Below are 27542 nucleotides of genomic sequence, written 5' to 3'. Positions count from 1 at the left end.
AGTCAAGGAGTGAGCGGGGCACAGGCTCTGAGCAGGCACCGGCCTCCAGTCCCAGGGTGAGGCCACAGGCATTCATGAACACCCACATCTGGCATCAAGGAGATCGCGGCACACACACACGCAGACACACGCACACGGGCAGGTGTGTGCGGGGCTTGCCAAGGCTTGAAAACCTGACTGCCAGCAGGAAGGGAGCGGCCTGGAGGCCCGGGCTTCACCCACAGCCACACCTTGCCCGCCCCAGGGTGCAGCCCAGAAGCTTCTACCTGGGTGACTGGCCAGGGGTTTTCCTGTTTTCTTTTACAAACGACTGGGCATCTTGTTTTGTGTGTCCTTCTCATCTGTATCACTATGACCCCAGCAAGTGGGCGAGGGGTTTCTGGGTCTGGCCTGTGCCAGGCACCATCCAGGTTCCGGTGTACACACATCAGGCCGTGCCTGTCATCGGCGAGACCATCTTAAGTCCTAGCCCACTCAGCATGCACCGGTGACACTGGCGGGATGGTGAGAGAAAATACCGAAGTCGCTCCCTCGAGGAACCTGAAGTACCACCTGCCTTGAGCAGCCAGCCCTGTGGGCAGCGGCCACAGCCGCTTAGAGGAACAGACCGGGACCCGACTCCTTAGAGGAACAGACCGGGACCCGACTCCTTAGAGGAACAGACCGGGACCCGACTCCTTAGAGGAACAGACTGGGACCTGACTCCTGGGCAGGGATCGGGGGAACAGACCGGGACCCGACTCCTTCGAGGAACAGACCGGGACCCGACTCCTTAGAGGAACAGACCGGGACCTGACTCCTTAGAGGAACAGACCGGGACCTGACTCCTTAGAGGAACAGACTGGAACCTGACTCCTAGGCAGGGATCGGGGGAACAGAGGTGGGAGGACTCCATTTGGGTTTCTGCTCCTTTGGCCAAGAACCTTCCAGCGACCCTGGAAGGCTGCAGAGAGCAGGACAGAGCCCCACAGGTGGAGCTGACCATCCCGCTGGCCTGGGGGCATCGGGCCCACTGCTCCTGAGGTCTACCAGGGGCACACAGCCTGCCTCTGTCTGATCCCCCCCTGGGGGGCTGCTGTCCACTCTCCGTGGACGAGGAGGGCTGAGGGGTGAGCAGTCCCAAGGAGAAGCGAGAGGCACCACAGCGGGGGTCGCAGGCCTACCTGCAGCTCCTTGTCCGAGTACTTCTGAGGATTCTTGCTGCCCTGGCTCTTCTTCCGAAGCTTTTTCAGCTCAGCCTGACACTTATCCAGGGCGTCGCCTTTGCTCCTTTGCTCAGTCTGGTATTTCTTCAGCGCAGCCTGAGAGTCAAACAATAAAACACAAAACCAAGGCCCATGAGCCCAGTGCAGCAGGGTCCCCCCGGCAACAAAACCAAGGCCCATGAGCCCAATGCAGCAGGGTCCCCTTGGCAGCCCTGACGCTCCCCTCCTGGCCTGCTCTCCGGCTGCGCATGCTCAGCGGCAAATCAGAGCTGTGGAGAGCGCAACTGAGCCCTCAGCCCGACCCCACCCCACCCCATGGCAGCTCTCTGGTCCCCGAAGATGAAAATCAGACTTTGAAAAACTGGCCAAGGCCCACCCTTCCCGCCCACCACGGAGAGCCAGGGATGACTCTCAAACCCTCGAGCAGCGCCTCAGGCCCAAGCCTTCTTGCCAGCTGACAGGAGTGGCAGTGAGGCAGGACGGGCCGAGAGCCCAGGGAACTGCAGAGGCCAAAGAAGGAGCTCCTGCATTCCCGGGCAGCAGAGTCAGGCACCAGCTTCACCACAAGTGGTCAAAGCCGAGGCATGAACTGGGCACACGGGACATCAGAGGCAATGGGTTCACCCACAGGTTGCATTTGGGGCACACCAGGGGCACTCGGTCCCAAATGGACAATGAAGTCAGAGCTGGGGCCCACGCGGACAGGGAGCTCAGGGGAAGTGGGAAGCCTTCAGGCCGAGGGAAGGAGCGACAGGCATTCAGGAGAGCTGGAGCCCAGGCACAGGGCCCCAGCAGGCACGGCCAGGGTGCACTTACACTCAGGTACCTGGAGTCCAGCTCCACCTTCTGCTCCAGCTGCGTGAGCAGCTCGTTGTGAAAAGACTTCAGCTGGACATGGAGAGAAAACATCAGCCGTCAGCTCCAACACATGGACGCAGAACAGGAGGGGGGCAGGGCCAGGGCGGACGGTCACGAGACCCCGGGTGTCCCGGCTGTGTAGGAGCCCCTCCCCCTGACTGACGGGCCATGGCTCTGCATGGCCAGGTGCGCCCTATGGAGCCAGGGGACTGCAGGAGCAAGTGCTGAACAGAAGTCTGGAACGTGGGACAATCTCGCCTCCGACAGCCATAAGGGCTCCGTTTCTCACAAGGGCAACAGAAACAGCTGTCCCCTGCTTCCTCTGCTGTCCCATGCCAGGGATCACTGCGACACAGGCCGAGAGGTCGCAGGGTCCATGAACCCGAACTGAAACCAGGGTCAGACCCCTGGCTTTAGACAGGATGCCGCAAACCAACCGCCAGCAACATGCTCTGGTTGTCCGGGGTCTGCCTCTGCCTATAGTCGGAGAGGCCGGGGAAGTCTGCCTGGCTGCCTTGTGAGCTGCAGGAGTGGGGTCTGGCTGGGGCTGCGACCAGGACTCTCCCTGGAGCCCAGCGTGTCGTGGCTGGCTGTGGTGGCAGCGAAGCATGCGGCCCCGGTCTGGCCCATGCCCTTTTCTCCGACGTCCTCCTTGGAGTATGACTTGTGTCCTGAGCCAGGGTCCCTCCCTGCCTCTGAGTGTGGCTGGACAGCTCGGACTGTTCCGGCACCAGCCTTCCCACTGCACCTGCCCCTCCTCGCAGGGCCACGCTGGGGGTGGGACTCACCATTTCTTCCAGCTGATTCTGGATCTGCCTGTGGACTTCCGCCATCTGGAAAAGAACGTCTCCTGGGAAGAACGGCAGAAGGAAGGGGAGGGAGTCAGGTGCCCGCAGTCACCACCATCATCCCACTCTGGGCTGACAGCCACCCAGGGAAGCCCGGTGACCACAGGCAACAGGGCCCCAGGGGCGTCAGGGCCAGAAGGGAGGGTGGAGAGGGGACACCAAGAGGAAACAGAAAATTCTAGAATGACAAGGGACTCCAGACCTCAAATGCACAGCACGCCTGGCATCTTTGGGACGGACCTTGAGTCTCTGCAAAGGCAAGAGACAGGAAGAGCCCGTGTGTGCCTCACCCCAGGCGTGACAGTGAGTGGCAGTGAGCGCAAACATACGTCTTCACACATCCGACTCTCGTTCGCAGAGACCCAAGAGCTTCAACCCTCCCACCTCAGGCCAGGCAGACGGTCTGCAGACCCCACACCACAGCGTGCAAACCTCCTCTGGGGCACATCCATGGGCACGCGCTGGGCACAGGCCGCTCTGACTCCAAGACGCCTCACTACCCAGGCTGCAGACCCACAGCACCTCTGAGACTTCACCCAACATCTCCGCTTTGAGCCCCAGAGGAGCACGGTGGTCTGAGGAGGCCTGGCCCCATGGGATCGGCTCACCAGGCAGCCACCCTGGTGCACGGAGGCCTGGGCTCACCTTGCCATCGCTGAGGGCCCTGGGGACACACGGGCAGCGCTTGGGGACACTGATGTCTCCTCGGCCCATGAGCAAAAATGCAGATTAAGAAACCAAAATCGTGAGGCCAGGCGCGGTGGCTCACGCTGTAATCCAGGCACTTTGGGAGGCCAAGGCGGGTGGATCACGAGGTCAGGAGATCGAGACCATCCTGGCTACACAGGTGAAACCCCGTCTCTACTAAAAATATTTTTAAAAATCAGCCGGGCGTGGTGGCAGGCACCTGTAGTCCCAGCTACTCGGGAGACTGAGGCAGGAGAATGGCGTGAACCCGGGAGGCGGAGCTTGCAGTGAGCTGAGGTCACGCCACTGCACTCCAGCCTGGGCGACACAGCAAGACTCCGTCTCAAAAAAAAAAAAAAAAAAAAAGAAATCAAAGTCGTGGCGGCAAAGGGGTGAGCGGCCATCAGAGGCCTTTTCCAGCCTGGACATCGACGACACCCGGCTCGAGTCCACCTGTGGGGGGCAGCCCCAGAGGCACAGGTGTCTGGGCTACCCTGATGTGGGCCTGAGCCACCACTCTGTAAGGGCCTCACCACACTGCTGCATCCCCACCTGCTTCCACCAAAGAAGAGAGGAGCTGAGGGGTCGAGGCCTCGAAGACACAGGAGCACGGCCTTCCCACCTCCCTCTGCCAGAGCTCCCGCGGAGCTGTGATCCCATTTGAGACATGGTCGCCAAGGCCAGCAGGTGTCCACACCACCAGCCCATGGGGCTGGCAAGCCAGAAGCCCCACAGAGGTGCAGCCAGCCTGGGTTCCAGGACCCAGCCCTGACACTCATCAGCAGAGCCCGAGACCCACCCCCGCCATCAGCACCACATGGGACAGGAGCCCTGGCCAGTGCCCACTCAGCCCCAGAGTGCCCACAAGCACCCAGCATTTGCGAGGTCGCCGGCCCCCTATCCTGGGGTGGGGGCCTGCAAGTTCACAAAGAGGTGAAGCAAAAGGCCCGAGACAACTCAGCTGAACTGTGCATGGCTCTTGCCATATTCCGTTTTTTTCATTTTTAGAGATGGGGGTCTCACTATGTCACCCGGGCTGGTCTCCAACTCCTAGGCTTATGGGATCCTCCCGCCTCAGCCTCCCAAGTAGCTGGGATCAAAGGCATGCAGCACCGTGCCTGGCTCTCGCCACATTCTGCAGCCCTAAATTATAAGTTAATGTCAAGACCAAATAACAAGCACGTATTCCCTTAAAAGGCTACACACAATGGATTCAAGAGGAACATCTGGAAGACAACATTGAACAGCAAATCTTTTTAAAAAGGGACTGTTGAATCCAAAAAGAAAAAAAAATATGTGGAGCTTCTCAGGGGGTTCTGGTCAGGTGACGATCACCACCACCCACCCGTGTGGCTGCGATACTCAAATGTGCACCCCAGGATCCCCGCCAGCCCGAGCCCCCAGCCCCACACTGCAGCTGGTGCGCACGCAGGGGAGGCCCAGGCAAAGCTGCACAGACCAGGCGTGTGCCCGCCCTGAGCTTCGAGCGGCGGCTGCACAAAATCATCCCACGCGTTGAATTTTTAAACTGCATCTTACAAGCAGCTGCAGGAAACCACGTGGGCATGGAGTGTGAACGTGTCCGGAACCAGCGCTTAACCCCCGAGGTGCTGCAGGCGCCCCTGCTGGGAGTATGACTGTGTGTGCAGCCACCAGCGCTTAACCCCCGGGGTGCTCTGATGCCGGCTGGAGGGACGGTCAGCCCAACACAGCTCCCACGTAAAGCACCAGACCCCTAAGGAATTCCAAGACCCTAAGATCAGCAGTGAGAGGCACCGGTAGGGGTAGTGAGTTCTGCTGAGCAACTAAGTCTTGTCTGCAGTTCCCTGTGTCCTTCAGGGGCCTGAAGAAGGAGTAGCAAGGTCAGAGCCATCGAGAGCCTCCCCGGGGTGAGACGTGAGGCCTTGAGTTCTTGGGCTCCCTCATCTCTTCATCTCTCCACGTTCCCTCCCATGTGGCAGGCAGACTTATCCAGGCCCACCCTGCTGGGGGACAGTCTACCAGGCTTCCGAAGCAGCCTCACCTATCAGATGCCACCCACCCACTGGGAAGCCCACATCTCGTCCACAGCACAGGTGGGTCCTTAACTCAAAAGACGAGGTTCAAATGTAAGCTGAGTGCCAGTGGGCCAGGGCACACAGCACGTGAGCCAGAACAGACCGGCAGAGCCATCACCGTCGGAAGGATCCAGGGATCTGGGGTGCTGGGGGTGATGGACAGCAGGTGGCCACGCCTCAGGATGTAGGTGTGGGAGTGCAGCGGTGTCGCACCCAGGCTGATGGGTCAACCCGCTCTGGGCAGCTCACACCACTGGCCCAGGGCTGCCTAGGGGTGCTGGGGAGTGAGGAGGGGAAGGAGCACCGGAGGGCAGGAAAGGGAGCACATGTGGGAGTCACGGGCGATGTGTTTCCTTTGGGATGAAAGTCTAAAAACCACACAGGCATCCTGAAAATGAGGCCTCTCTTTCTTCAACCGTCTACCAATGGATGCCATGAGCGAAGCAGCGGCCGGTGCGCACTGGGGTCACCGTGGGCCTCACCCCACCGGCTCCACCTCCACCTTGGACGGGGCGGTCGCCAGGCTGAGACTGAAACCCGCTCCACGGGACTGACTGACTGGGGAGCCCAGCCTCCTGTGGACGGGCTGAGCGCAATGATGAGGACAGGGCTGCCTCAGGACCTGGCTGGGGCCCCTGCTCCCCAGCAGAGAAAACAGCACCTGAGTCAGGTGAGGCTGCAGAGCCCAGGCCCCAGGCGTGCCCGGCCAGCATCTTTCTGTCCTCGAGTCGGTTCTGCTTGGGGGGAGCACCTGGCGGAGAGGGGCCTTTCCATCTGCTGAGTCCCCAGCTCCTTTCTGGAATCCCAACAGAGCTTGGTGAGACCCCACGACAGCCCTCGATCTCTCCTGAAGGCTGAGCCCGGTCTCGCTCCCCGCAGGTCTTACCCCGACCTGCATGGGACTGTCACCCCACTTTGCAGGAGAGGGACCTGCCACCCCTACAGCTCGAGGCTGACTCGGGGCTGAGCAGGCTGGAGGTCAAACACCCCAAAACTCAGGAGCCCTGAGGGCTTCCAGAGGCTGCATCCTCAAGATCTGCTGCCAGCCTGGAGCAGGGGAGAGCACAGTCAGAGAGGAGTGGAGGCTGCAGTTCAGGAAGGCAGACGCCCGGCTCCCACCCGAGATGACACCAACAGCCGCATACATGCCCAGCTCCCACCCGAGACAGCACCCGCACCCACAGCACCCAGCTCCAAGATGGCACTTGCACCCACAATGCCCACCTCCCACCCAAGACAGCACCTGCACCCAGAGCGCCCAGCTCCCATCCGAGATGGCACCTGCACCCACGGCACCCGGCTCCCACATAATACGGCACCCGCACCCAAAGCACCCAGATCAAAGATGGCACCTGCACCCAAGACGGCACCCGCACCCACAGCACCCATCTCCCATCCGAGACAGCACCCGCACCCACGGTGCCCGGCTCCCACCCAAGACGGCACCCGCACCCACAGTGCCTGGCTCGCACCTGAGACGGCACCCGCACCCCAGCCACCTGCACGCTCAGCACCACCAGCCTCAGGACGGGCAGGAAGCCCAAGCATCTGTCCTCCCAACATTGGGCTTTTTTTTTTTTAATTGGGAAAAATTCACATAACATAAAATTCACCATTTTTACCTTTTTTTTTTTTTTGAGACAGTCTCTCTGTCACCCAGGCTGAAGTACAGTGGCACGATCTCGGCTCACTGCAAGCTCCACCTCCCAGGTTCAAGAGATTCTCCTGCCTCAGCCTCCTGAGTAGCTGGGACTACAGGCGCCTGCCACCAAGCCCGGCTAATTTTAGTATTTTTAGTAGGGATGGGTTTCACCATGTTGGCCACACTGGTCTGAAACTCCTGACCTCAGGTGATCCACCCACCCCACCCCGCCAAAGTATTGGGATTACAGGCGTGAGCCGCCGCACCCGGCCAAGAAATTGGGACTGTGGCTGGTGCGGGGATTGAGTCCACGACCGTGGCATCAGCACCATGAGCTCAGCAATTGAGCTAACCGACCGCCCTAACATTTTCATCACCCCGAAGAGAAACCCATGGCCCCCAGCAGTTGCTCCCTAGCTCCAGGGAACCAGTCTGTAGAGTGGCCTATTCCCAACCCTTCACATCACTGCAATCATACAGGACCCTGTGTGTCTGGCTTTTCTCCCTGGGCACAATGTCTTCAAGCTCCATCCACGGTGTAGCCTGCCTCAGAGTCTCCTTCTTGTCTTTTTAGAGACAGCAGTCTCACTCTGTCACCAGGCTGGAGTGCAGTGCCACAGTCATGGCTCACTGCAGCCTCCAACTCCTGGGTTCGAGGGATCCTCTGGCCCCAGCCTCTCGAGGAGCTGGGACTATAGGGGTGTGCCACCATGCCCAGCTCATTTCTAAAACACTTTTGTAGACAAGGGGTCTATGTTACCCAGGCTAGTCTTGAACTCCTGGGATCAAGTGGACTCCCAAAGTGCTGGCATTATAGGTGCAAGTGACTGCGCTCAGCCACAGAATGTCCTTTTTTTTTTTTTTCCAGACAGAGACACAGTCTTGCTGTGTTGCCCAGGTGAGTCCTAAACTCCCAGCCTCAAGTGATCCTCCCCATCTTGGCCTCCCAAAGTGCTGGGATTACAGGTATGAGCCACGCCCAGCCTGTCCTCCTTTATGGCTGAATATAATTTCACCCTACGGATACACCAGACGTTTCTCTCGGCATCTACTGAGAGGTGCGGGCTGTTTCCCGTGTGGCCTGTTCTAACAGAGCTGCTGCGACAACAGCTCTTCAGAAGCAGCTTCAGGGGATGGCAGCCCTGAGCCCCACCTGCACACCATCTGTCTTCCTGATGTGCGTTCTGGAGGTGCTCTCGCCTGCTTACAGCCAAAACGTCTCCTGGCAAGCAGAGCCCCGGGGAGCAGAGCAAACTGTGGGGTCTCACCCGCTGCCAGCACCCTTGACGTTTTGGGAGGTCAGAACGTCGGGGCTCTCTCAAGCATCCTCCACAACCTAGATGGGGCCTCCCCTGATGGCGAGGCAGAGCTCAGTGAGCCCTCCCAGGTGTCCACCTGCCATCTCCTCTCTGCCTCAGGCTGGACCTGGTTCACAGGGAAGATAAAGCAAGACTCGGATGAGTTAAGCTGCAGATGGTGACAGGGGCTGATTCTGGAAGGACTGTGCCTCCCGGCAGGACCTGAGACTCAGCGCTGCCCCCAGCCAAGCAGCCAGGCCTCTCGGGCTGTACTCTGGGGAGCGTCTGCCTCGCTGCCTCCTGACCCGAGCAGGAGCCGGTTTCCGCCAAACCTCAGGATGACCAACAAGAGGGAACACCCGGGTGCGGTCGCTTCTGCTTCTCCGCCTTATGTATTTTATTCACCACCACTACAAAAAAAAAAAAAAATTCTCAGCAAACCCTCAAAAGCATGCACAGACCCTGGCAGAACCTCTGTGCCAGGACAGGGGTGGCAGTGCCTGGCTGGCCTCACACAGAACCCAGGGCTGGCCAGTGCAAAGGCTGGGCAGTACCGGGGGCCCGAATGTGCCCACGGAGGGGAGGAGCAAGAATTGAGACCCACCAAAGGCTGCCCTAGGGTTCCAAGTGGCCCCTGCCTGAGGGAGAAGGACACAGAGGGAGTGTGGTGATATGCATAGCACTGAAAGGGTTAAAAGCAAGAAAGGCAGATGGAGGGAAGGTCCTTGGAGAGGGTCACTCAGGACACTCTCACAGGAGCTCCCCACAAGGCTAGGACCACAAGGAGGCAGGCACTGCTCTGACGCAGCTGTGTCTAGTGAGCAGATGAACAAGAAGGATTAACCGCTCATCCCTGAAGACGGCACGGCAGGACAAGCGGCCCACCGGAAGGCAGCCCACTCGACGTGGTGGCTGAGCTTCTGATGGCTTCACACGGTTCAAAGATTGAGGCGGAACCGGGGATGCCCTGGGTGGTCATCTGCTGAGCCCAGGAGACTCAGAGGGCCGGGGAGGCTGGAAGCAGAGGGAAAGGGGTGAGGAGGGAGGTGAGGGTGGTCCCGGAAGAGAGAGGGCAGCAAGGACGGGCCACAAGATGCCCCAGACCAAGCAGAGGCGCAGACCTGGCCGCCAGCTTCAAATAACAGGCACCAGGAAGTTTCCCCCAACGCCAAACGCGGGAACAGCCGGAATGAATGTGGCTGGAGACGGCTCTGCGGGTGAGCTGAGCGGAGGCCGGCTTCACAACCACACCCAGGGGTTCCCACGAATGGCTCTGGCTCAACACAGTGGGAAGGTGAAGGAGACAGAAAGCACTGTCAGTCATGGCTCTGCCAAGCCCATTCTTCCCTGCGGTTTAGAAGACGACAGAACTACATTCTTCTTCTCCCAGCCCAACCTTTCCAACCTGGAGAGAAGTTGCAGGAAGAGTACAGCAAACACCCATTCACTTTGCTGAAGTTCCCTGGTGGCGCGCTTTGCCACAATGGCTTCAACACTCTTTCTGCGATGTATAGGTACATGCACAGGCACTCACACACATCCGTGCATGCACACACAGGCACCCACATGCACCCATGCACACAGACACTCACACACATCCGTGCATGCACACACAGGCACCCACATGCACCCATGCACACACTCACACACATCCGTGTTCGCACACACACAGGCACTCACATCCGTGTTCGCACACAGGCACTCACATCCGTGTTCGCACACACAGGCACCCACACACACCCGTGCACACACAGGCACTCACACGCATCTGTGCACACACACAGACACAGGCACTTTTTTTCAGCCCCTTGAGACTCAACTGCAGACATCAATGTGATGCTGCCCCTGCCCCCAATACTCCAGCTGTGTCCTAAGAGCAAGGACCTTCTGCCTCCTCATCACGCCTCCGTTCTGACACACAGGAAGGTTACCACAGACGCACCCTCTTCTAATCAGCACACACCATGCTCCCGAATGGCCCGATGATGCCATTGACAAGCTCCTCCCTGATCCAGGGTCTCATCGAGGGCCCTGCTGTGTTGGGTTGGCACGTGGCTTTAGTCTCTCTCATTTTAGGAAAACAAATCAGCATTCCACCTCCTGGAAGACGGCTCCATCAGCACTTGAGACAAGTCACACACGGGCTTCACTGTGAGTGACGAGGAACTGGCGCCTGCCAGCGCCCGGAGGACTCTCACCCTTCCTCTGGGGTTCTGGGCGTCTTCAGTCCTTTAACCTAGAAGAGCCCCTCGCACTTCGGCTTTCACAACAGTGGCATTTTAAAGATTTGAGACTTTTCTTACTCCAGAAAATACAACATGTTCTTACAGTCTGCGAATGACAAGAGGCTGAGAGGGAGCGTGAATCTCAGACACAGTGAAAAAGACTGGGGGAGGTGGGAGCCTGGGCCTCGGATGCTTGCAGGCTGGTGTTGCAGGCAGATCTGTGCAGACCCTCATCCTCATCTGTGAGGGCAAACAGCAGCTCAGACCCTGCCCGAGGGTCCCCAAATGCTCGACTCCGAATCCCAAATGGAGCATAAACAGCCATGTCATGATGATTTCAGCTAACACTCCGCTTTGCCAGTTAAAAGATCATTTCTACCAAAACACGGCCCGAGGAGACGGGCCTGGTGATTGCTCCCATGAAGAAGGTTGGCAGCCCTGGCTGAGCCCAGGGTGAGGCGAACAGCACAGCCTCCACCTCCCCATCCTGGCCTGGTGCTGCTACAAACCAAGAGGTCGGAGGATCTGAAAGGCACCCCAGGTGGTAAAAGCTCTAAACTCCTGGGTAACCAAGAGACTGCACAGGAGGCTGGGACGCAGCGGTGGGGAAGGTCCAAGATGGCGGCTTCGATCTCTGAGAAGCAGGGGTGCTGAGCCCTGAAACGGGGAGGGGCCACTGGAGGGTTATGGGGATGGAAGGCCCCATGCCACCTATGAAGGGAGCTTCAACCCACTGGGGCCACCAGGGCCCCATTGCAGGAACCCTCCACCTGCCACCTATCTGTTGGCTGGGGGATGTCCTGGAGGTGACAGGTGCCCAATACTCAGGGCTGTGGGAAGGGACTCCAGGCCAGATGCCACTTTCTCATCAGGGAAGCGTGCATGTTCGTACCTGACACCTGGGATTAAATCAGTAAGGTGCAGGCTCATGACCACAGATAACTGGGTCCGTGAGGCCCACAGGACAGCCTGGCCCCAGAGCAAGGACTGGGGGTACATTCACCTGCCAACAGCAGACAGCCCCACCCCAACACCCATGGTCCCTTCTCATACACCCACCTCTAAGCAGAGCATGCTGGGTGAAGAGGTCAGGAAAAACAAAAGAAAGGCAGAGGCTGCCAGACAGCGTCCGCCCGCCTGTGCTCAGAGCGGGAGGAGGGGCCTCTGGGCTCAGGTGTCTGCAAAGGTGGAAGAGCCCACGGACCTGGGTCGGCACCAGCCACAGCTCTCCCAGGAAGGCAGCCTCCTTCTCGGACAGGGGCCAGGAATTCAGGAAATGCCAGTCCAGGGTGGGGATGAGGAGACGGCTGGGAGGCTGTGGCCCAAGTGGGGCCCAGAGCAGAGCCTCTGCTCTTGGCACCAAGGTGAAACTGACGAGTGTGGGCGTCAAACTGGGCAGGAGAGTTTTCCACTGGACCCTGAGAAGTGCTCAGGCGGCCACGAGGCATGGACATAGGGACGCCGAGGACAGCTCCTCTTGTTCCCTGATTACATGAGTCAGGCCAGGCTGTGCAGGAGGAGCCGAAGGAGCAGGAAGCTGGAGGGAATCAAGGAACATTGTTGTGGACCGAGGTGGAGCCTGAGGAGGTCTCTGCCCTGGGGCATTCCAGCCATCTGGGAAAAGGGAGTGGCAGCCCTCGGGCAGGTGGAATGCAGGTGACCCAGCCCACCCTCCACGAGCTTCAGAGGCCTGGAGCCAGCTGGGGAGGGCATGGTAGCCACAGCCCACAGGGAACGCCAGCCTGCCTGGGCGCGCTGACGGAGAAGCAACAAGAGCAGCACAGCCATAATGCTGGCCCAGGAGACTAGGAGACTGGGAGGGCTGGGGTGGCGGAAGCAGAGGGGGAGGGGTGGGCAAGATCACGGAAGAGAAGGGGGGAGGGCAGCAAGGAAATGTAACAAGATGCCCCAGACTGCACCGGCATAGACCTGCATGCTACGGCGCCTGTGTGTGCCGCACTGGAGGAGGGAACAGGCCACCCACTAGGCCCTACTTGGCGTGGGAACTGCTCCAATTCTTGGCTGCCTCCTGGACAGAGCTCGGATGGCAGTGTGGGAGCCAGAACAGCTCGCGGGGGCATGGGAGGGTGCAGAGAAGGCATCTGACCCTCGCCCTGAGTCTTCCGGGAGCGGGACTTGGGTCCCTGAAACAGAGGCTCAGGGACGTGATGGGCGCTGCTACCGAGTGGTCAGCGTGCTGTTTTTGGCCAGCGGATACCGAGGGCACAGAAACACTCGTTTCCTGGGTATATCTGTTGCTTCAGGGGCTCTGTGTGAGAGGTCAGCTGCTCCAACCTGGCCGCGAGCATGCATCACCTTCCGGAGCCTTCTCAAGTAGATATCCACAACGCTCAAATATCCTCGTGGCTGCTGGAGCCCAAAGGCACCTCGAGAGCTCATCACCACCCACCTGGGCAGGGCTCGAACAGAGCGCGCTCATCACGGGGAAGGACAGGCCGGGGGCTGACAGGACAGCTTGCTGTCAGAGCCCCCAGAGGGGCCACAGGACCAGATCCAGTGCTGACCCAGAGCCCAGGGATGCCACCTCGGGGGTGGCTCCTGCTCCCGCCCCTTCTCTCTGCTGCCCTCCAGCCACCAGCTTCTCCTTGGGAGAAGTAGAGTTCTTCTCCCATCTACAAAAAAGGCAAAAACGGAATGTGGCCGGGAGTAACCAACGGAAAAAAATCAATGCCTGTGTTGCCATGGTGATGACGGTAGCCGACGCTGCTTCCCCACACACAGTTCGGAAACCAAGCAAGTCCAAAGAGCCACCTTGGTGTCAAGGCTGGGTCAGCATTCAGATCTTGGATGGGGGGTGGAGGGAGAGCAGAGGCCAAGGCTGCCCTCCGTCACCCACCCCCATTGTCCTGAGCCACCACTCCAAATCACCGGCTCCGAGGATGGGCCCTGGACGAGCAATGCACCATCACACTGGGATCAAGGACTCTCAGGCCTGCCCGGGCCTCTGGCGCTGAATCTGCTCACACGCTCCCAGCGTCCCAGGCAGGCGGGGGGCTCCAGGGTCAGTAGCCATCCACCCAGGGCGGCTGGAATGGGGGCTGCAGAGGGCCCCTACGTGACACACAGGAATGGAGACAAGGTTCTGCGGGGGCTGAGCTGACCTGACACCTTCTCTCCATGAGTTGAGAGACCAGGCCGAGCCCAGCTCCCACAGCTGCAGGGGGAAAGGCGCGACGGGGCCGCCTCCGGCCCCGCGTCCACCAGGAACTCTTCCGCAGCACCGCTCCCTACCTCTCCTCCCTTCAAAGCGCCTTCTCCTCCTTGTCCGCACGGAGATTTAAGGTCTGATGGGGCAGAGGAGTTTTCACGTTTCCACCTCCCTTTTGGCCACGAGCGATCAAGGTTTCCCGGCAGAGTACACTCAATGCCCAGCCCGGAGGCTGCCTGGACGTCCGCTCAGCGTGGAGGGCAGACCCAGGCCACAGCTTGGAGCAGAGCCTGCTCCTTTCTTCATGGGCAAATGTGCCTTTCAAAACCAACTTCTGGCCGGGCACGGTGGCTCACACCTGTAATCCCAGCACTTTGGGAGGCCGAGACAGGAGGATCGCTTGAGTGCAGGAGTTCAAGACCAGCCTGGGCAACAAAGCGAGATCTTGTCTCTATAAAAAGTTTAAAAATTATACAGGCGTGGCAGCACACACCCGTAGTCCTGGGTCCTCAGAAGCTGAAGTGGGAGGATCACTTGAGGCCAGGTGGCTGCAATGAGCTATGTGACTGTGCCTCCGCACTCCAGCCTGAGTGACAGAGACTTTGTCTCCAAAAAGGGGAATAAACAAAAACCACCACCGCCAAAAAAAAAAAAAAAAAAAAAACCAAAACAAGAAAACAAAAAACTCTCCAATCTTCCTGGGTACAACAAGTGCACCTCCAAAGACCCGGCCACCTCCGCTGCCTGTTCAGGTCCCACGGTACGGCATCCTCCCAAGGTGCCCTAGGCACGGCTCCCACAGGTCCGGGGAAAACAGAAAGGCTGGGAGGGGAACTGAACCTTGCCCAGAAACGTGCTGGCCAGAGCAAGCTCGTGAGTGGACAGCCCCGGGGGGGGTACCCCGAGTGGGCAGAGGGAGCTGCCATGGACGGGGAACTGTGCCCCCCACCTAGGCTTTTCCAGGGGCCTCGCAGACTGCACCTCCCGAAAAGGAAGGGGCCACTGCAGAGGCAGGAAACAGACTCGAGAACTCCCACCAGGCGTCCTTGAAGCCAGCCCTGGACCCCAGCTGCCCACAGAGTCCCATGGCCATGAGCAGGGGCTGCCGAGAAGCCAGGTGGGCAGTTCAGAGGGCCGCCCCGTGGACCGCTCCCCAGTCTCTCTGACCACCTTACCAGGGGCCAGTCTCCCTGTCACCCCTCCAGCACTCCATGGGGCGGCATGAGCGCCGCCCCTCGGTACTTGGACCTAGGACTATCTGTGCACGCGTGTGTCTCCGTGCCCGCGTGCGTGCTCTGGTTGGGTGCGTGCACGTGTTCAGTCTCTGCCTGGGACACAGTCCAGTCAGCCCTGCGGTGATGCAACTGCCTGCACGTGACTACTGCTAACAATTACAAAAATGCTTCCAATGTATAAACTGTACAAAGGCGACTCTCACAAACGCCCGCGGACCCACCATTCAGAGCTACCAGAAGGTGATGTTCTGCCGTTTGCCCTTCAGACATTTAAATAAACAAGCACAGCAGGGACAGCCGGAGGGCCCAGCGCATCCTTCTTAGCCCAGCCCCTGCCGCCAGGACCACCCCAGGGCTGCTGAGACCCTGTCCTGGCTGTTTCTACGGGGCCCAGTGCCGGACAAGTTGTCGAATGTGTGACTGGGGAGTGGTGGAGCCTGGAACAGCTGGAGCTCAGCAATGGGCATGCAGGAGCACGTCTGGGACTACGGTCACAGACTGTGGACAAGGGAACCCACTGATGCCTCCCACAGCCCAGAACTCAAGGCTGGACGGAGGCACTGGCAACCAGATATGGCCCCCCAACCTGAGAAAGACCCCTCCACAGAACTGGAGTCCCCCAGGCCCTCCAGTAGCCACAACCAAGGGGCCATCGAGGTGGCCTTCTCTGCAGTACCAGACTTGGGGGCACCCTCCTCAGGGCAGGGAAGCGGGGACAGGGGACACAAGAGTGGAGCCCCCTGAGACGGGCTCCGGTCCTGGCTCTGTCTCTGAGGCTGCTGACTGTGGGGTCCTCCCTAGGTCCTGGGCTTTGTCTCACACTGATCCTGGGGGTCGAGGATTCAAGAACGGCTTCTGGTGTGGACCCTGCACCGCTGCCCTCCTACACCTGGGGCCAAAAGAACACCTGTGATCCGGATGGCACTGACCAGGGTCCTGGCCTCTGGGGACAGACCCTCTCTGACAGCTGCTCTGCAGGGGACAGAAGCCATTCAGACCTCCAGTTCCTCACGCATGTCCGTGGGGAAGACCAATGCCGTGAGCGTGGCCTGCTCCTAACCAGCCTCGCCTATTTGTGCTCCCTGATTATTGTCCAAGGGGGAACATCGCTCCTGGGAGTTTCCCAACCACTGACTGGCTCCAAACCCTACCAGATGCAAACAGGAGCAGAGGCCGCCCTGAGAGCGCCAGCCGTCATCTCCCTGGGTGGCTGTGACCAGTGTCTGTCAGGCCTGACATGCCCACGCTTCCGCCAACTGGCACCACCCAAAGTGCACAGGACCCACGTCCCACAGGACCCCAGAGATGCAGACATCTGCCCACGGACGCTCCAGGGCCAGCACCTGTGCCCCCAGGGCCCTCGGCCTGTGGCCAACACTCTGTGGGGCCCCATCGGAGGCGGCCAGCACCTCAGCAGCTCCTGGCTTGAGGAGGAAGGCTGAGCGGCTCCTCTCTTTCCCTCCCTAGGGAGCACTGGTGACAGCACCAAGGGATGGCAGGTGCCATCAGCTGTGCCTCACCTGGGGGACGGGCGGCCCCAGCATCGCAGGGGAGAGGCCAGCTGTCCTCCCTATTCTGGCCGGCTGAGGCCTGACGCTGTGGCGTGAGTGCTCAGGGAGGAAAGGTGCCTTCCCGCTGTGATGCTGGGCCAAAGAGAGCAGCAGCAACGCCAGCAGAGGACACCCAGCCGGGCCTCAGAGCCTCTCGCTGAGTGAGACTCCAGCAGCCCCTCTGCCGGCCACGCTTGGAGCTACTGATCACCAGCAGGAAACGGCTCAGGATCAAACCACGAGCAGCCAGACCAGGGGCCCACACTTGGCTGCCGAGGCTGCAACACAGCCAATCCAATCAGGACGGCTGCTAATCTCCCCGAAGAGCTGAGCCTGCACCGCAAAGCTGTCAGTAGGCAGGCAGGGCTGGGCCACCCCTAGCTGCAGCCAGAAGAGAACAAGGCCCCCCCGCCCCCTTCCCCCGCTCAGGCGCTGGTGGGTCCCCACAGAGTTAAGCAGGAGCACGCGCCTGCCTCTGCGAACAGGTGGTTGGGGCAGGGTGGGCCCTGAACGATCCCCATGGGGCGGGAGGCAGGGCCCAGGGCAGAGTCCTCCCCAAGTACCCTGGTGGCTTCTTCGGGTGGCTGTCTCTGGAGCACCCCTGCCCGTGTCCTACTGTAAGGAGCGAGGAATAGTGTGGCGTGAGGGAGGTACAGGCAGGTTGGAGCAAGGTTGGGCTCCTGGGTGCACTGTGCACGGAGCCGCCTGAGCCCAGAGGGGCCGTGACAAAGCCGGACAAGCTGCTTGGTCTCACGGAGAGCAGGAGGCCCTACCAGGTGAGTGACACTTTGGCCAACGGGAGCCACTGGAGACAGCCCCAAAGGCCCCTTGGGGTTCACATGACCAAGGACGTTCTCTTCTGCACAGGCCCCCATGTTTCAGAGAGACAGAGATGCTGCACACACGGAGGTAGCCACTCCATGCCTCTGAGAGAGAGGCTGACACCTGTGGGCACAGGAGGGGCACCTGACCCGTGGGAGCCGCAGGCCCCAGCTCTCCCAGCGGGCACTGAGAACACCCGCCTCACTCTGGGCAGCGAGGTGTGCACTGCAGCCAACAGCTACAGGAAGTTTCCAGACCACACCTTAATTCAGTGACTCAGTGACTAAATCCAGCCCACAGTTTCAGGCAGGGACAATGCCGCCCGCCAGCTAACATCCTCATTCCGAGGCTGGCCCAACAGGGAGCTCCTGCCACTCTCCCGGGCACCCGGGGATGCCGGGCAGATGGCAGAGCACAGGCCCAGTGCACCCAGCAGGTACACACACGTCCTGTGATCACAAACAAGCATGCTGTGGGCACCAGCGGGTACACAGCGGCCTCTTCAAAGGACAAAAACAGACCAGAGGGCCGGGCGCGGTGGCTCAAGCCTGTAATCCCAGCACTTTGGGAGGCCGAGGCGGGCGGATCACGAGGTCAGGAGATCGAGACCATCCTGGCTGACACGGTGAAACCCCGTCTCTACTAAAAAATACAAAAAACTAGCCGGGCGAGGTGGCGGGCGCCTATAGTCCCAGCTACTGGGGAGGCTGAGGCAGGAGAATTGCGTGAACCCGGGAGGCGGAGCCTGCAGTGAGCTGAGATCCGGCCACTGCACTCCAGCCTGGGCGGCAGAGCGAGACTCCGTCTCAAAAAAAAAAAAAAAAAAAAGAAAAAAAAACAGACCAGAGGCCCCCAGAGATGGGCAAGGGCTGAGCAAGACAGCCTGGCTCAGGTGTTCCATGGCAGGGCCACAGAGCATTCGGACAAGAAACACAACAGGCCCAGGGCCCCAGACAGACAGGCTGGACATGTGCCTCTGACCACACAGACAGAGGCAGGCTGGACGTGTGGGTCTGGCCACACGAAGTGCAGTGCTCTCTCCTGGGGAGGGTGTGGCCCCGCTCACTGCAATGACAGCCCCCCTCACTACAGACGTGGCACCGTCCTCAAGAGCCGACAACGCTCTACAGGGTGATTCGACATTAGCCTCCCTACAAAGCCAGGCCAAAGGGCAGCTACGTGACCCTCTCTCCATACAGAGGGTTCTGGCAAACAGTGCTAGAATCACCTGCCCAGGTGTGTACACTGCACCAGGACCCCAGGTCACTGGGATTCTGGCCTGCTCCCCCCATCTGCCTCCTCCGTTGGCCAGCATAGGCTCAGGCTCAACCCAGCTCTGTGCACTCCAGCCTCGGGTGGGGGAGCCAGAGGGCCTGGGCCACAGGCGGCTGCCAGCAGCAGTGGGTGGAGGGGCGTGCTCAGGAGTGCAGTGCCGGGGCACTGCAAACCACAGCTGTTGGTGAGGCAGACTGGACAGCTGCCCTCCACCCGCAGAAAGAACCAGTGCCACGTCAACCCAGGCACCCCTACGGCCCAGCGGCATGGGAAGCACCTGCCCTGCCCTCCGCCCTTGGGTCTCCACACCAGCCCCTGGTGGTGCCAGCCACCACGGAGGGGCCTGAAACAGAGGAGGAGGAGCCACTCACACATCTTAGCAAATTCCCCAGATTCCCGAGGCTCTCAGCTCAGGACCCTGGGCCCCTGCAGGGGGCTGGGACGCGCACAGCACTGCTTCTGTGACCAGGCTGGGCCTGCCCTCCCGCGGGTCACCTCTGCCAGGCTTGCTCCTGGGCCACAGGGATTGGCCTACGGGACTCAGATCCAGTTGGCCACTTCAATCTCCCCGAGCTGCCAGTCAACCCAAACACAAAACCCCAGAGGACCAGGAGCAGACGCCCCTGGGAAAAGTCTAACCCGATGCCCCTGGGAAAAGTCTAACCCGGGCACTGGGTCAGGGGCTGTGAGCGCGGCGGGCGTGCCCCGGAATTACACCTGCTGGAGCTGGAAAGCAGAAGCACCATGGCGGGCACTGGAAAACCAGTCAGCCAGCAGACAGCCGAGTGTGGGTGGCTGCCGGCTAGGGGATTAGAAGGGCTGTGAGAAGCTTCCGGAACTTGGAGCTGCCACTCCATTCCCTGACTAAGCACTTCCATATCAAAGCAAAGCCCTGAGAGTTAACTGCAGAAACTCTCTCACTGCAGGGAAAACCACCTCTGACTGAAGACCGGAGGCCCTTCCCTCTGTGAGGTCTGCAGGCCACAAAGCCCGAGGCTGCCTCCCCAGCTGTGCGCCGTGCGGCCAGAGCCGCAGGTACAGAAAGACCCACGGCACCAAAGGCCGGCTCTGACCCAGCCACTGCTCATTCCAGAAGGAGAGAGAACAAAGGGGCAGCCCCAGCTGCTCATTTAAAGCAAAAAAGGACTCTCTGGGATTTCACCCCCCGGGCCAGGCTCTGGTTCAGAAGCACAAAAGCTACCGCAGGCCAAGGCCGGCTCCCTGCTCCGGAGACCTGAGGCTCACTCAGAGCAGCACTCCTGGCCACAGTGACGGGTGCCGCCGGGACCCTCACTCTTCCCCTCAGAGCAGCACTCCTGGCCACAGTGACGGGGTGCCGCCGGGACCCTCACTCTTCCCCTCAGAGCAGCACTCCTGGCCACAGTGACGGGGTGCCGCCGGGACCCTCACTCTTCCCCTCAGAGCAGCACTCCTGGCCACAGTGACGGGGTGCCGCCGGGACCCTCACTCTTCCCAGGAAGAACAGAGCGCAGGGCTCTGCAGGGAAAGGGGGGGCGGGCAGCATCACCCAAGTGATTAGCCGGGGTTCAGTGCAGCCGAATCCTCCGTCATCCTGACGGGGCTGAAGACAGGACCTCCCCATGAGGGCTACATAGCCCGAGGCCACCTCCCTGGCTGTGGGTGGCGCCAGCCCAGAGCTGTGGGTACAGAGAGACCCACAGGACTAAAGGCAGACTGCCCTGTGAGTAGAGTAGGTGCCACATGGGAAAGAAAAGGTGGGAAGAATGGAAGAATGAAAGCAGGAAGGAATGAGGAGGAAGGAGGGCAGCCAGGGTTGGCACCACTGCTTGCGTGGCAACCCTGGCCCCACACGGCCACAAGGCCACACCCAGAGAGGCCTGGGTGGGAGACCAGCAAAGAGAGGACAGGCTGGGGCCCTGCTCGGCCGGGTATCAAGACCAAATCACTGAAAAACACCTCCCGGCCAAGCAAGGGCTGATCTGAGTCGAGCACCTCCACCCCAGCACAGACCAGTGCTCTGCCTCCCTGGGAGGGGCTCCACCCACTGATGGCCTGGCTCATTCCCAGACAGCAGGGACAGTACCTTCCATCCTCCTATCCCGGGGCAACAAGGACAGTTGGAAGAGAAGGTGACCAGAAATGAGCAACGTCCCCGGGGCTGAAGAGGAAGAACAGGAAACAAACTCAACACCAAACCAAAAATAAGACTGTTTCGGGCCAGAGCGAGCCACCACACGGTAACAGGGCTCAGCTCATCGAGAAGGCACACCCACACACACGCGCTTAATAACACAGCCTGCAAACACAGAAAGCAAAAACTGCCAGAGGAACCGCGGAGGCCCCGGCCCGGGGAGTAAGACGCACGCCTCCTTCACTTATCGCACAACTGGCTGCCGCACAACCCCACGGGGCCTTGTGGAATTCATCCCGCAGGAGAGCTCAGCCTCAAGGCCCCTCGGAGTAGCTCATCTAGAAAAACTCACCGGGGGTAACTCAATGACTCATGGAGGAGGACAAAGAAACTGTTACACGTACATGGAATATTCTACAGCAGTGAAAACGGATGTATCTGCGTGTGGCAAGAACACAGAAGGACCTAAGACGCAGTGAGAAAGGCAGGTTGCACAAATCCATCTTCCTGTGGCACCAAGCCTGGAATCTCAACAAGGCCCTGGGCTCCTCAAAGCCCTGCCCGCCTCACACGCTCCAGACCTTTCATATTTCTGCAAAAGCCTCTTGTTTCTGTCCACCTCACACCTCACACATTTGGACATACCCTTTGCCCCTCTCCTTCGCCCCTCCTCTTAACCCCCGCAGTCCTTGCCCAGGTCCCTGCTCCTGTGGCCCCCAGAGGCTGCACACCACTCCCAATCATGGGTGATGCTGTTCACGAGCCTCTCAGGACCCTCCACCACAGGAACGATACCTTCAGGAAATTCCTGACACCCCAGCACAAACATCTCCAGAGCCTGCAGTGCGGGGAAAAGTAACACTCACATAAAATCAGCACCAAGATGGCCCTGAACACAGCAGTGGTGGAGCTGGAAGAGGACGGTGTGAGGCCCTGACTCTGAACACGGGGCGTCTCCCTCCCCCAACTCCAAACCAGTTAAGCCACCAGCGCCAGGCAGAGACAATGGCAGACACACACTGGCTCAAACGCATTCCCCATTCACCTACTCAGAAACCTAACAACAAAAAAGAAAGAAAGAAAGAAAGAAAAAGACAATTCCCCGAATGGTGGGAGTACAGGAAAAGAAAAGACACAGGACCCGGAGGACACGGGGCTCTGACCCGGGAGGAGGAGAAGCTGCCCTCTGCACAGCCCAGCAGCCCAGGAGGGAGCAGGGCGGCTCCAAAAGGAGGAGAGACAGAGGCTGACCTCCCAGCCAACAGCAAAGCCAGCGCAAGGGTGTGGCTGAGGCTTTGGGGAGAAATTCGTGAGGGTGCATTGAAAACAAAGCAAACCAAGAAGCGAGGCCATTATTAACTCCAGAAAAGCAAAGGCGTCATAATAAATATCACAGAGCCGTAATAACAAAATTCCATGACCTGCAATACCAAAAAAACGGTAATACCAAAAAAAAAAAAAAAATCAGTCCATTGGACTTCATTAAAATTAAATACTTTTGTCCTAAAAACACTATTACAGGCCGGGCGCGGTGGCTCAAGCCTGTAATCCCAGCACTTTGGGAGGCCGAGACGGGCGGATCACGAGGTCAGGAGATCGAGACCATCCTGGCTGACACGGTGAAACCCCGTCTCTACTAAAAAAAATACAAAAACTTAGCCGGGCGAGGTGGCGGGCGCCTGTAGTCCCAGCTACTCGGGAGGCTGAGGCAGGAGAATGGCGTAAACCCGGGAGGCGGAGCTTGCAGTGAGCTGAGATCCGGCCAGTGCACTCCAGCCTGGGCGACAGAGCGAGACTCCGTCTCAAAAAAAAAAAAAAAAAAAAAAAAAACACTATTACAGAGCTGGGTGCAGTGGCTCATGCCTATAATCCCAGCACTTTGGGAGGCTAAGGCAGGAGGATCACTTGAAGGCAGGAGTTCGAGAACAGCCTGGACAACATGGTGAAATTCCGTCTCTACTAAAAATACAAAAATTAGTCGGGCGTGGTGGTGGGTGCCTGTAATCCCAGCTACTTAGGAGGCTGAGGCAGGAGAATCGCTTGAACCTGGGAGGCAGAGGTTGCAGTGAGCCGAGATCGCACCACTGCACACCAGCCTGGGTGACAGAGTGAGATTCGCTCTCAAAAAAACTAAAACCACTATTACAAAAAGGAAAGGCCCACCAGACTGGAATCAAATATGTGCAAACTAGATTCCTGGCAAGGGACTTCCATCTAGAGTATACAGAGGACTTTTATAACTAAAGAAGACAAACGCCCAAGTGGAACAAAGGGGGAAGATTCTAACACACACTTCACCACGAGAGATGAACAAAACACAAAAAGATGTTCCACGACATCAGTTAATGAAGGAAATGCAAACTTGGGAATGCCCCAAACTAAAACCACCCAGGTGTCCGTCAACAGGTGAGGGTACGACCGAACCGTGGCACTTTCGCACAACAGGACCCTGCAAGCTATGAAATGCAACAAATTCCTGACGTGAGCCGCAGCAACGCGGCTCAGAATAACCACACACACCCGAGGAAGCCGGACAAAAGAAGAAGACACGCCGTATGGTTCCATTTATGTAAAACTCCAGCAAATGCACACTAAATTACAGTGACAGAAAGCGGATCAGTGGTTGCCTGGAGATGGGGGGGGGGCCCAAGGACTCTGGGAGAGACAGACTAAGTTCACTGTGGTGACTGTGGCCACAGCTTCACAGGTATACACACGTCAAAACTCATCACACTGGACACTCAGATACCTCAATGAAGTTGTAGAGTCATCGTAATACAGTGTCTGCCTTAGCCATGAAAAGAATTAATATCATCAGATAACACCGTACGTGAGTTTAAACAAATATTGTGATAATTATACTGGGTGGGACAAGGGATAGCATAAAAAGGCTAAATCCATATCTTCTGTAATAAGAATCTGTTTGATAATGTCTAAAGTTTTTTTTTTTTGAGACAGTCTCGCTCTGTCGCCTAGGCTGGAGTGCAATGGCACGATCTTAGCTCACTGCAACCTCTGCCTCCCAGGTTCAAGCAATTCTCCTGTCTCAGCCTCCCTAATAGCTGGGATTACAGGCGCGTGCCACCACGCCCGGCTAATATTTTGTATTTTAGTAGAGACGAGGTTTCCCCATGTTGCCCAGGCTGGTCTCGAACTCCTGAGCTCAGGCAATCCACTTGCCTCGGCCTCCCAAAGTGCTAGGATTACAGGCATGAGTCACCATGCCTGGCCCTGTCTAAACTTTTAAAGAGGGGGGCGGGGAGGGGGAGTGGCGGGGGGAGGGGGAGGAGGGGGAGGAGGAGGGGGATGAGGGGGAGGAGGAGGAGGGGGGAGTGGCATAAACCTGCCCTCTTAAACACGCGGCCGGCCGAGGGAGCCGCCTCTGCGCTGCAGGACTTGGGCACCCTAGGAGGGTGGGAAGGGGCCAACTTTGTTTCAAATACGGATGTGTTGCTTTCATAAAAACTCAACTCCCAGCCATCTGACCCGGTAAGTCCAGTTTCGGTGCATGCGCAGGAGAGATGAAAACAGGCTCACAGCTGCTGAAAGGTGACAGTAACCCCAGACACATGAAATGGGTCCGCCCATGCAATGGCTCATTGTTCAGCCACAAACAGGAATAAGGCCCTGACACGGGCTACAGCACAGCCGGACGGTAAACACGCGCTCAGGGAAAAGGGTCAGACACAGAAGGTCACACACCGTATGCCTCCATTAATACGAAATGTCCAGAACGGGCCAGTCCAGAGAGAGACGCGGTGGCATGGCTGCCACGGGCTGGGAGTGTGGGGATGAGGGAGGGACTGCTTAAGGGGTACGGGGTTTCTTTTGGGGGTGCTAAAAACGCTTTGCGGTGATAAAAACGCTTTGGAGTTAGACAGGGATAATAGGTGCACACTGCAAATACACTAAGCCACAGAACTGTGCGCTCTAATGGGGTAACTGTATGGCATGTGAACTGTGTCAGTAAAGCTGCTACCAGGAAAAAAACCTGACTCCAGAGCCAGGCGGGCATGTGGCGGGCCTCTGCAGACGGACAGCGGGGCTCCGCACTCCAGGAAGAGCCCTGGGAGAGATTCCACAAGGCCACAGGTAGACGGACGCTCCCTGACCCAAGTAAGAGTCCTCACGTCTCCCTCTCCTCCTGAAGCTTCCCTTCTCCTCCTCGTGCCCATGTGGGCTCAGCACCTTCTTGTAGTCAACCACCAGGGACTCTGCCGACAGGAAGTTCTGGAATCCCACCGTTTTGGACGTACCCACCCCTCACTGTGGGCCACAAAAGCCTGGAGTTCCCCACAGGCAGACCCTCATGCGACCAAGGGAGGAAGGCACCTGGTCCTCCAGCTCATCTCCCAACAAACGGTTAATGATGGTAAGACCATGACTCGGCCAGGAGCGGTGGCTCACGCCTATAATCCCGGCACTCTAGGAGGCTGAGGTGGGAGGATCACTTGAGCTCAGGAGCTTAAGACCAGCCTGGGCAACATAGTGAGACCTTACCTCTAAAAAATCAAAAATAAAAAAGTAGCTGGGTGTGGTGGCGCGTGTCTGTGGTCCCAGCTACTAGGGAAGCTGAGGCAGGAGGATCACTTGAGCCCATAAGTTCAAGGCCACAGTGAGCCGTGATCGTGCTACTGCATTCCAGCCTGGGCGACACAGCAAGACCCTGTCTCTAAAGAAAAAGAAAACGCCCTTTCACAGACGCCCACTGCTTCTGCCCTTCTCCAAACCCTGAAGGCCTGGGCTTGCGCCCGGGAGCTCCAGAGCACGCTGCTGTTGGTTGCACTGGAGTCTCGGCCTCCACCGCCCTAATGCCATGCATCTCACACCTCACCCTCCAGGCTGAGTCTGTGGAGGCCCGGCAACCCCGCCCAGAGTGCTTCCTCCTCTCCTCCCCAGTCTGTCAACACAGCGGTGCCTCAAGGAACTCCCAGCGCCGGCACGGTGTAATCCCAGCACTTTGGGAAGCCAAGGCGGGTGGATCACAAGGTCAGGAGTTCAAGACCAGCCTAGCCAAGATGGTGAAATCCCATCTCTACTAAAAAAAAAAAAAAAAAAAAAAAAAATAGCCGGGCGCAATGGCAGGCACCTGTAGTCCCAATTACTCAGGAGGCTGAGGCAGGAGAATCGCTTGAACTCAGGGTGCAGAAATTGCAGTGAGCTGAGATCGTGCCGCTGCACTCCGACCTGGGTGACAGAGTGAGACTCCATTTCAAAAAAAAAAAGAAAAGAAAAAAGAAACTCCCAGCAATCACCAGACCTGCAGCAAACATCCCAGCGCGCCTGCCCAAGGGAATGGCATGGTGGGGGGAGGGGGCTCCAATGAGGGGCCACAGGGGCTGCTAAGCACGCAGGACGTCGAGAGCGAACTGGAGAGAACGGAGCCTGGGCAGGCAAAGCTGGTTCCCGGGATCCTGGCCCCACCGCCTCAGCATTAGGGAGATGGAGCCTCTTCTGGGAGCTGGAATTGACACAGAGCAACCCAGGACCCCCCAACCCACCGCCTGCCGACACATCCAGGGCCTCTGTCAGTCAAGGGGGCTATCAGTCCCCAAAAAGAAAAGTAGAAAAAAGGGACCAGGGCCAGTCCCACTGACGCTTCCCCATCCGAGGGTCTCCAGACCTGCAGACCACCTCCCAGATCGGCGGCCACGGGGAGGTAATCAAGAGCGAGCACGGCCTGTCCTCTGTGACTGGAGGGAAGAGGAATCCAAGTGGTTTCTCCAGCAACTCAGGCTTCGTCGTGCGTCGAGGAAGCTCTGGGAGCAGCAAGTCAGCACAGGCACAGCCAGCCTGGGGTCTCCCAGGTGGGCAGAGGAGACCTCAGCACCACCCAGCTAGGTGAGGGGACTGTGGAAGCATGGACTCCGCCTCAGCCACGCCTGCAGCACCACCACGCGGGCCCTGACTTTCCAGGTTTTGCCCTGTGTCCCTTGACATAGACGTCGTAGGAGCCACCACAGAAAATTTGCTATAACACAGACAAAGCGTCAATAACATAAGCTGCCAGTCAGCCAGCAGACACGCTGCTGGAGAGTCTTCCTCAGGGCCACACCGCACGTGGGCTTGTATCCTTTTTCACTCATTTTAATAGCAGGAATGAATTCCCATGCCATCTAATCCCATCATCCAAGCACACAGACCCCATGTCAGCCACTCCAATTTGCCGGGAGCACCTTTAAACATGGGTTTGCCTGCTCATCCTCACCCTAAGCTGCACGTCTCAGGGGACGGGACCCACCGCCCACTTTCAGCAGGATGTGCCCCTCAAGGCAGCTCCCAGGGTGACAAATATTTTCCCATTTGACAGGCAAAACCTGATGTCAAATCAAAAAGCGGCTAGACATAGGACAGGGCCCCAGAGCTGCCTGAGGGCATCAGGCGACTGCCAGGCGGGGTCTCACCGAGTTCTTTGGAGCCCTGGCTCTCGCTGGCCAGCTCCCCCATCTTCACCAGGGCATCAAAGTAGCCTTTGGCTGCGTACGTCACACCTGGGAGAGAAAAAAGGGAGCAGTTATTTCCTCCATGAGGCACGGACAAGACTCTCCCCCAGCAAAA

General features: G+C 58.7%; 1 protein-coding gene across 1 annotated transcript in view; it reads right to left on the bottom strand.

Annotated features, from left to right (window-relative positions):
• The window catches only part of BAIAP2 (BAR/IMD domain containing adaptor protein 2), a 79305-nt gene that overhangs the window by 29825 nt on the left and 21938 nt on the right, over positions 1 to 27542 (bottom strand). Inside the window, 4 exon segments of the mRNA XM_077973294.1 lie at positions 1164 to 1301; positions 2022 to 2093; positions 2852 to 2913; positions 27389 to 27475. Of these exon segments, the coding sequence (XP_077829420.1) occupies positions 1164 to 1301; positions 2022 to 2093; positions 2852 to 2913; positions 27389 to 27475 (359 nt within the window).

This window comes from Macaca mulatta, chromosome 16 (assembly GCF_049350105.2).
Source record: "Macaca mulatta isolate MMU2019108-1 chromosome 16, T2T-MMU8v2.0, whole genome shotgun sequence".
Classification (NCBI taxonomy): Eukaryota; Metazoa; Chordata; class Mammalia; order Primates; family Cercopithecidae; genus Macaca; species Macaca mulatta.
The sequence above is the reverse complement of the archived record's forward strand: the minus strand, read 5'-3'. Positions and strand labels throughout refer to the sequence as shown.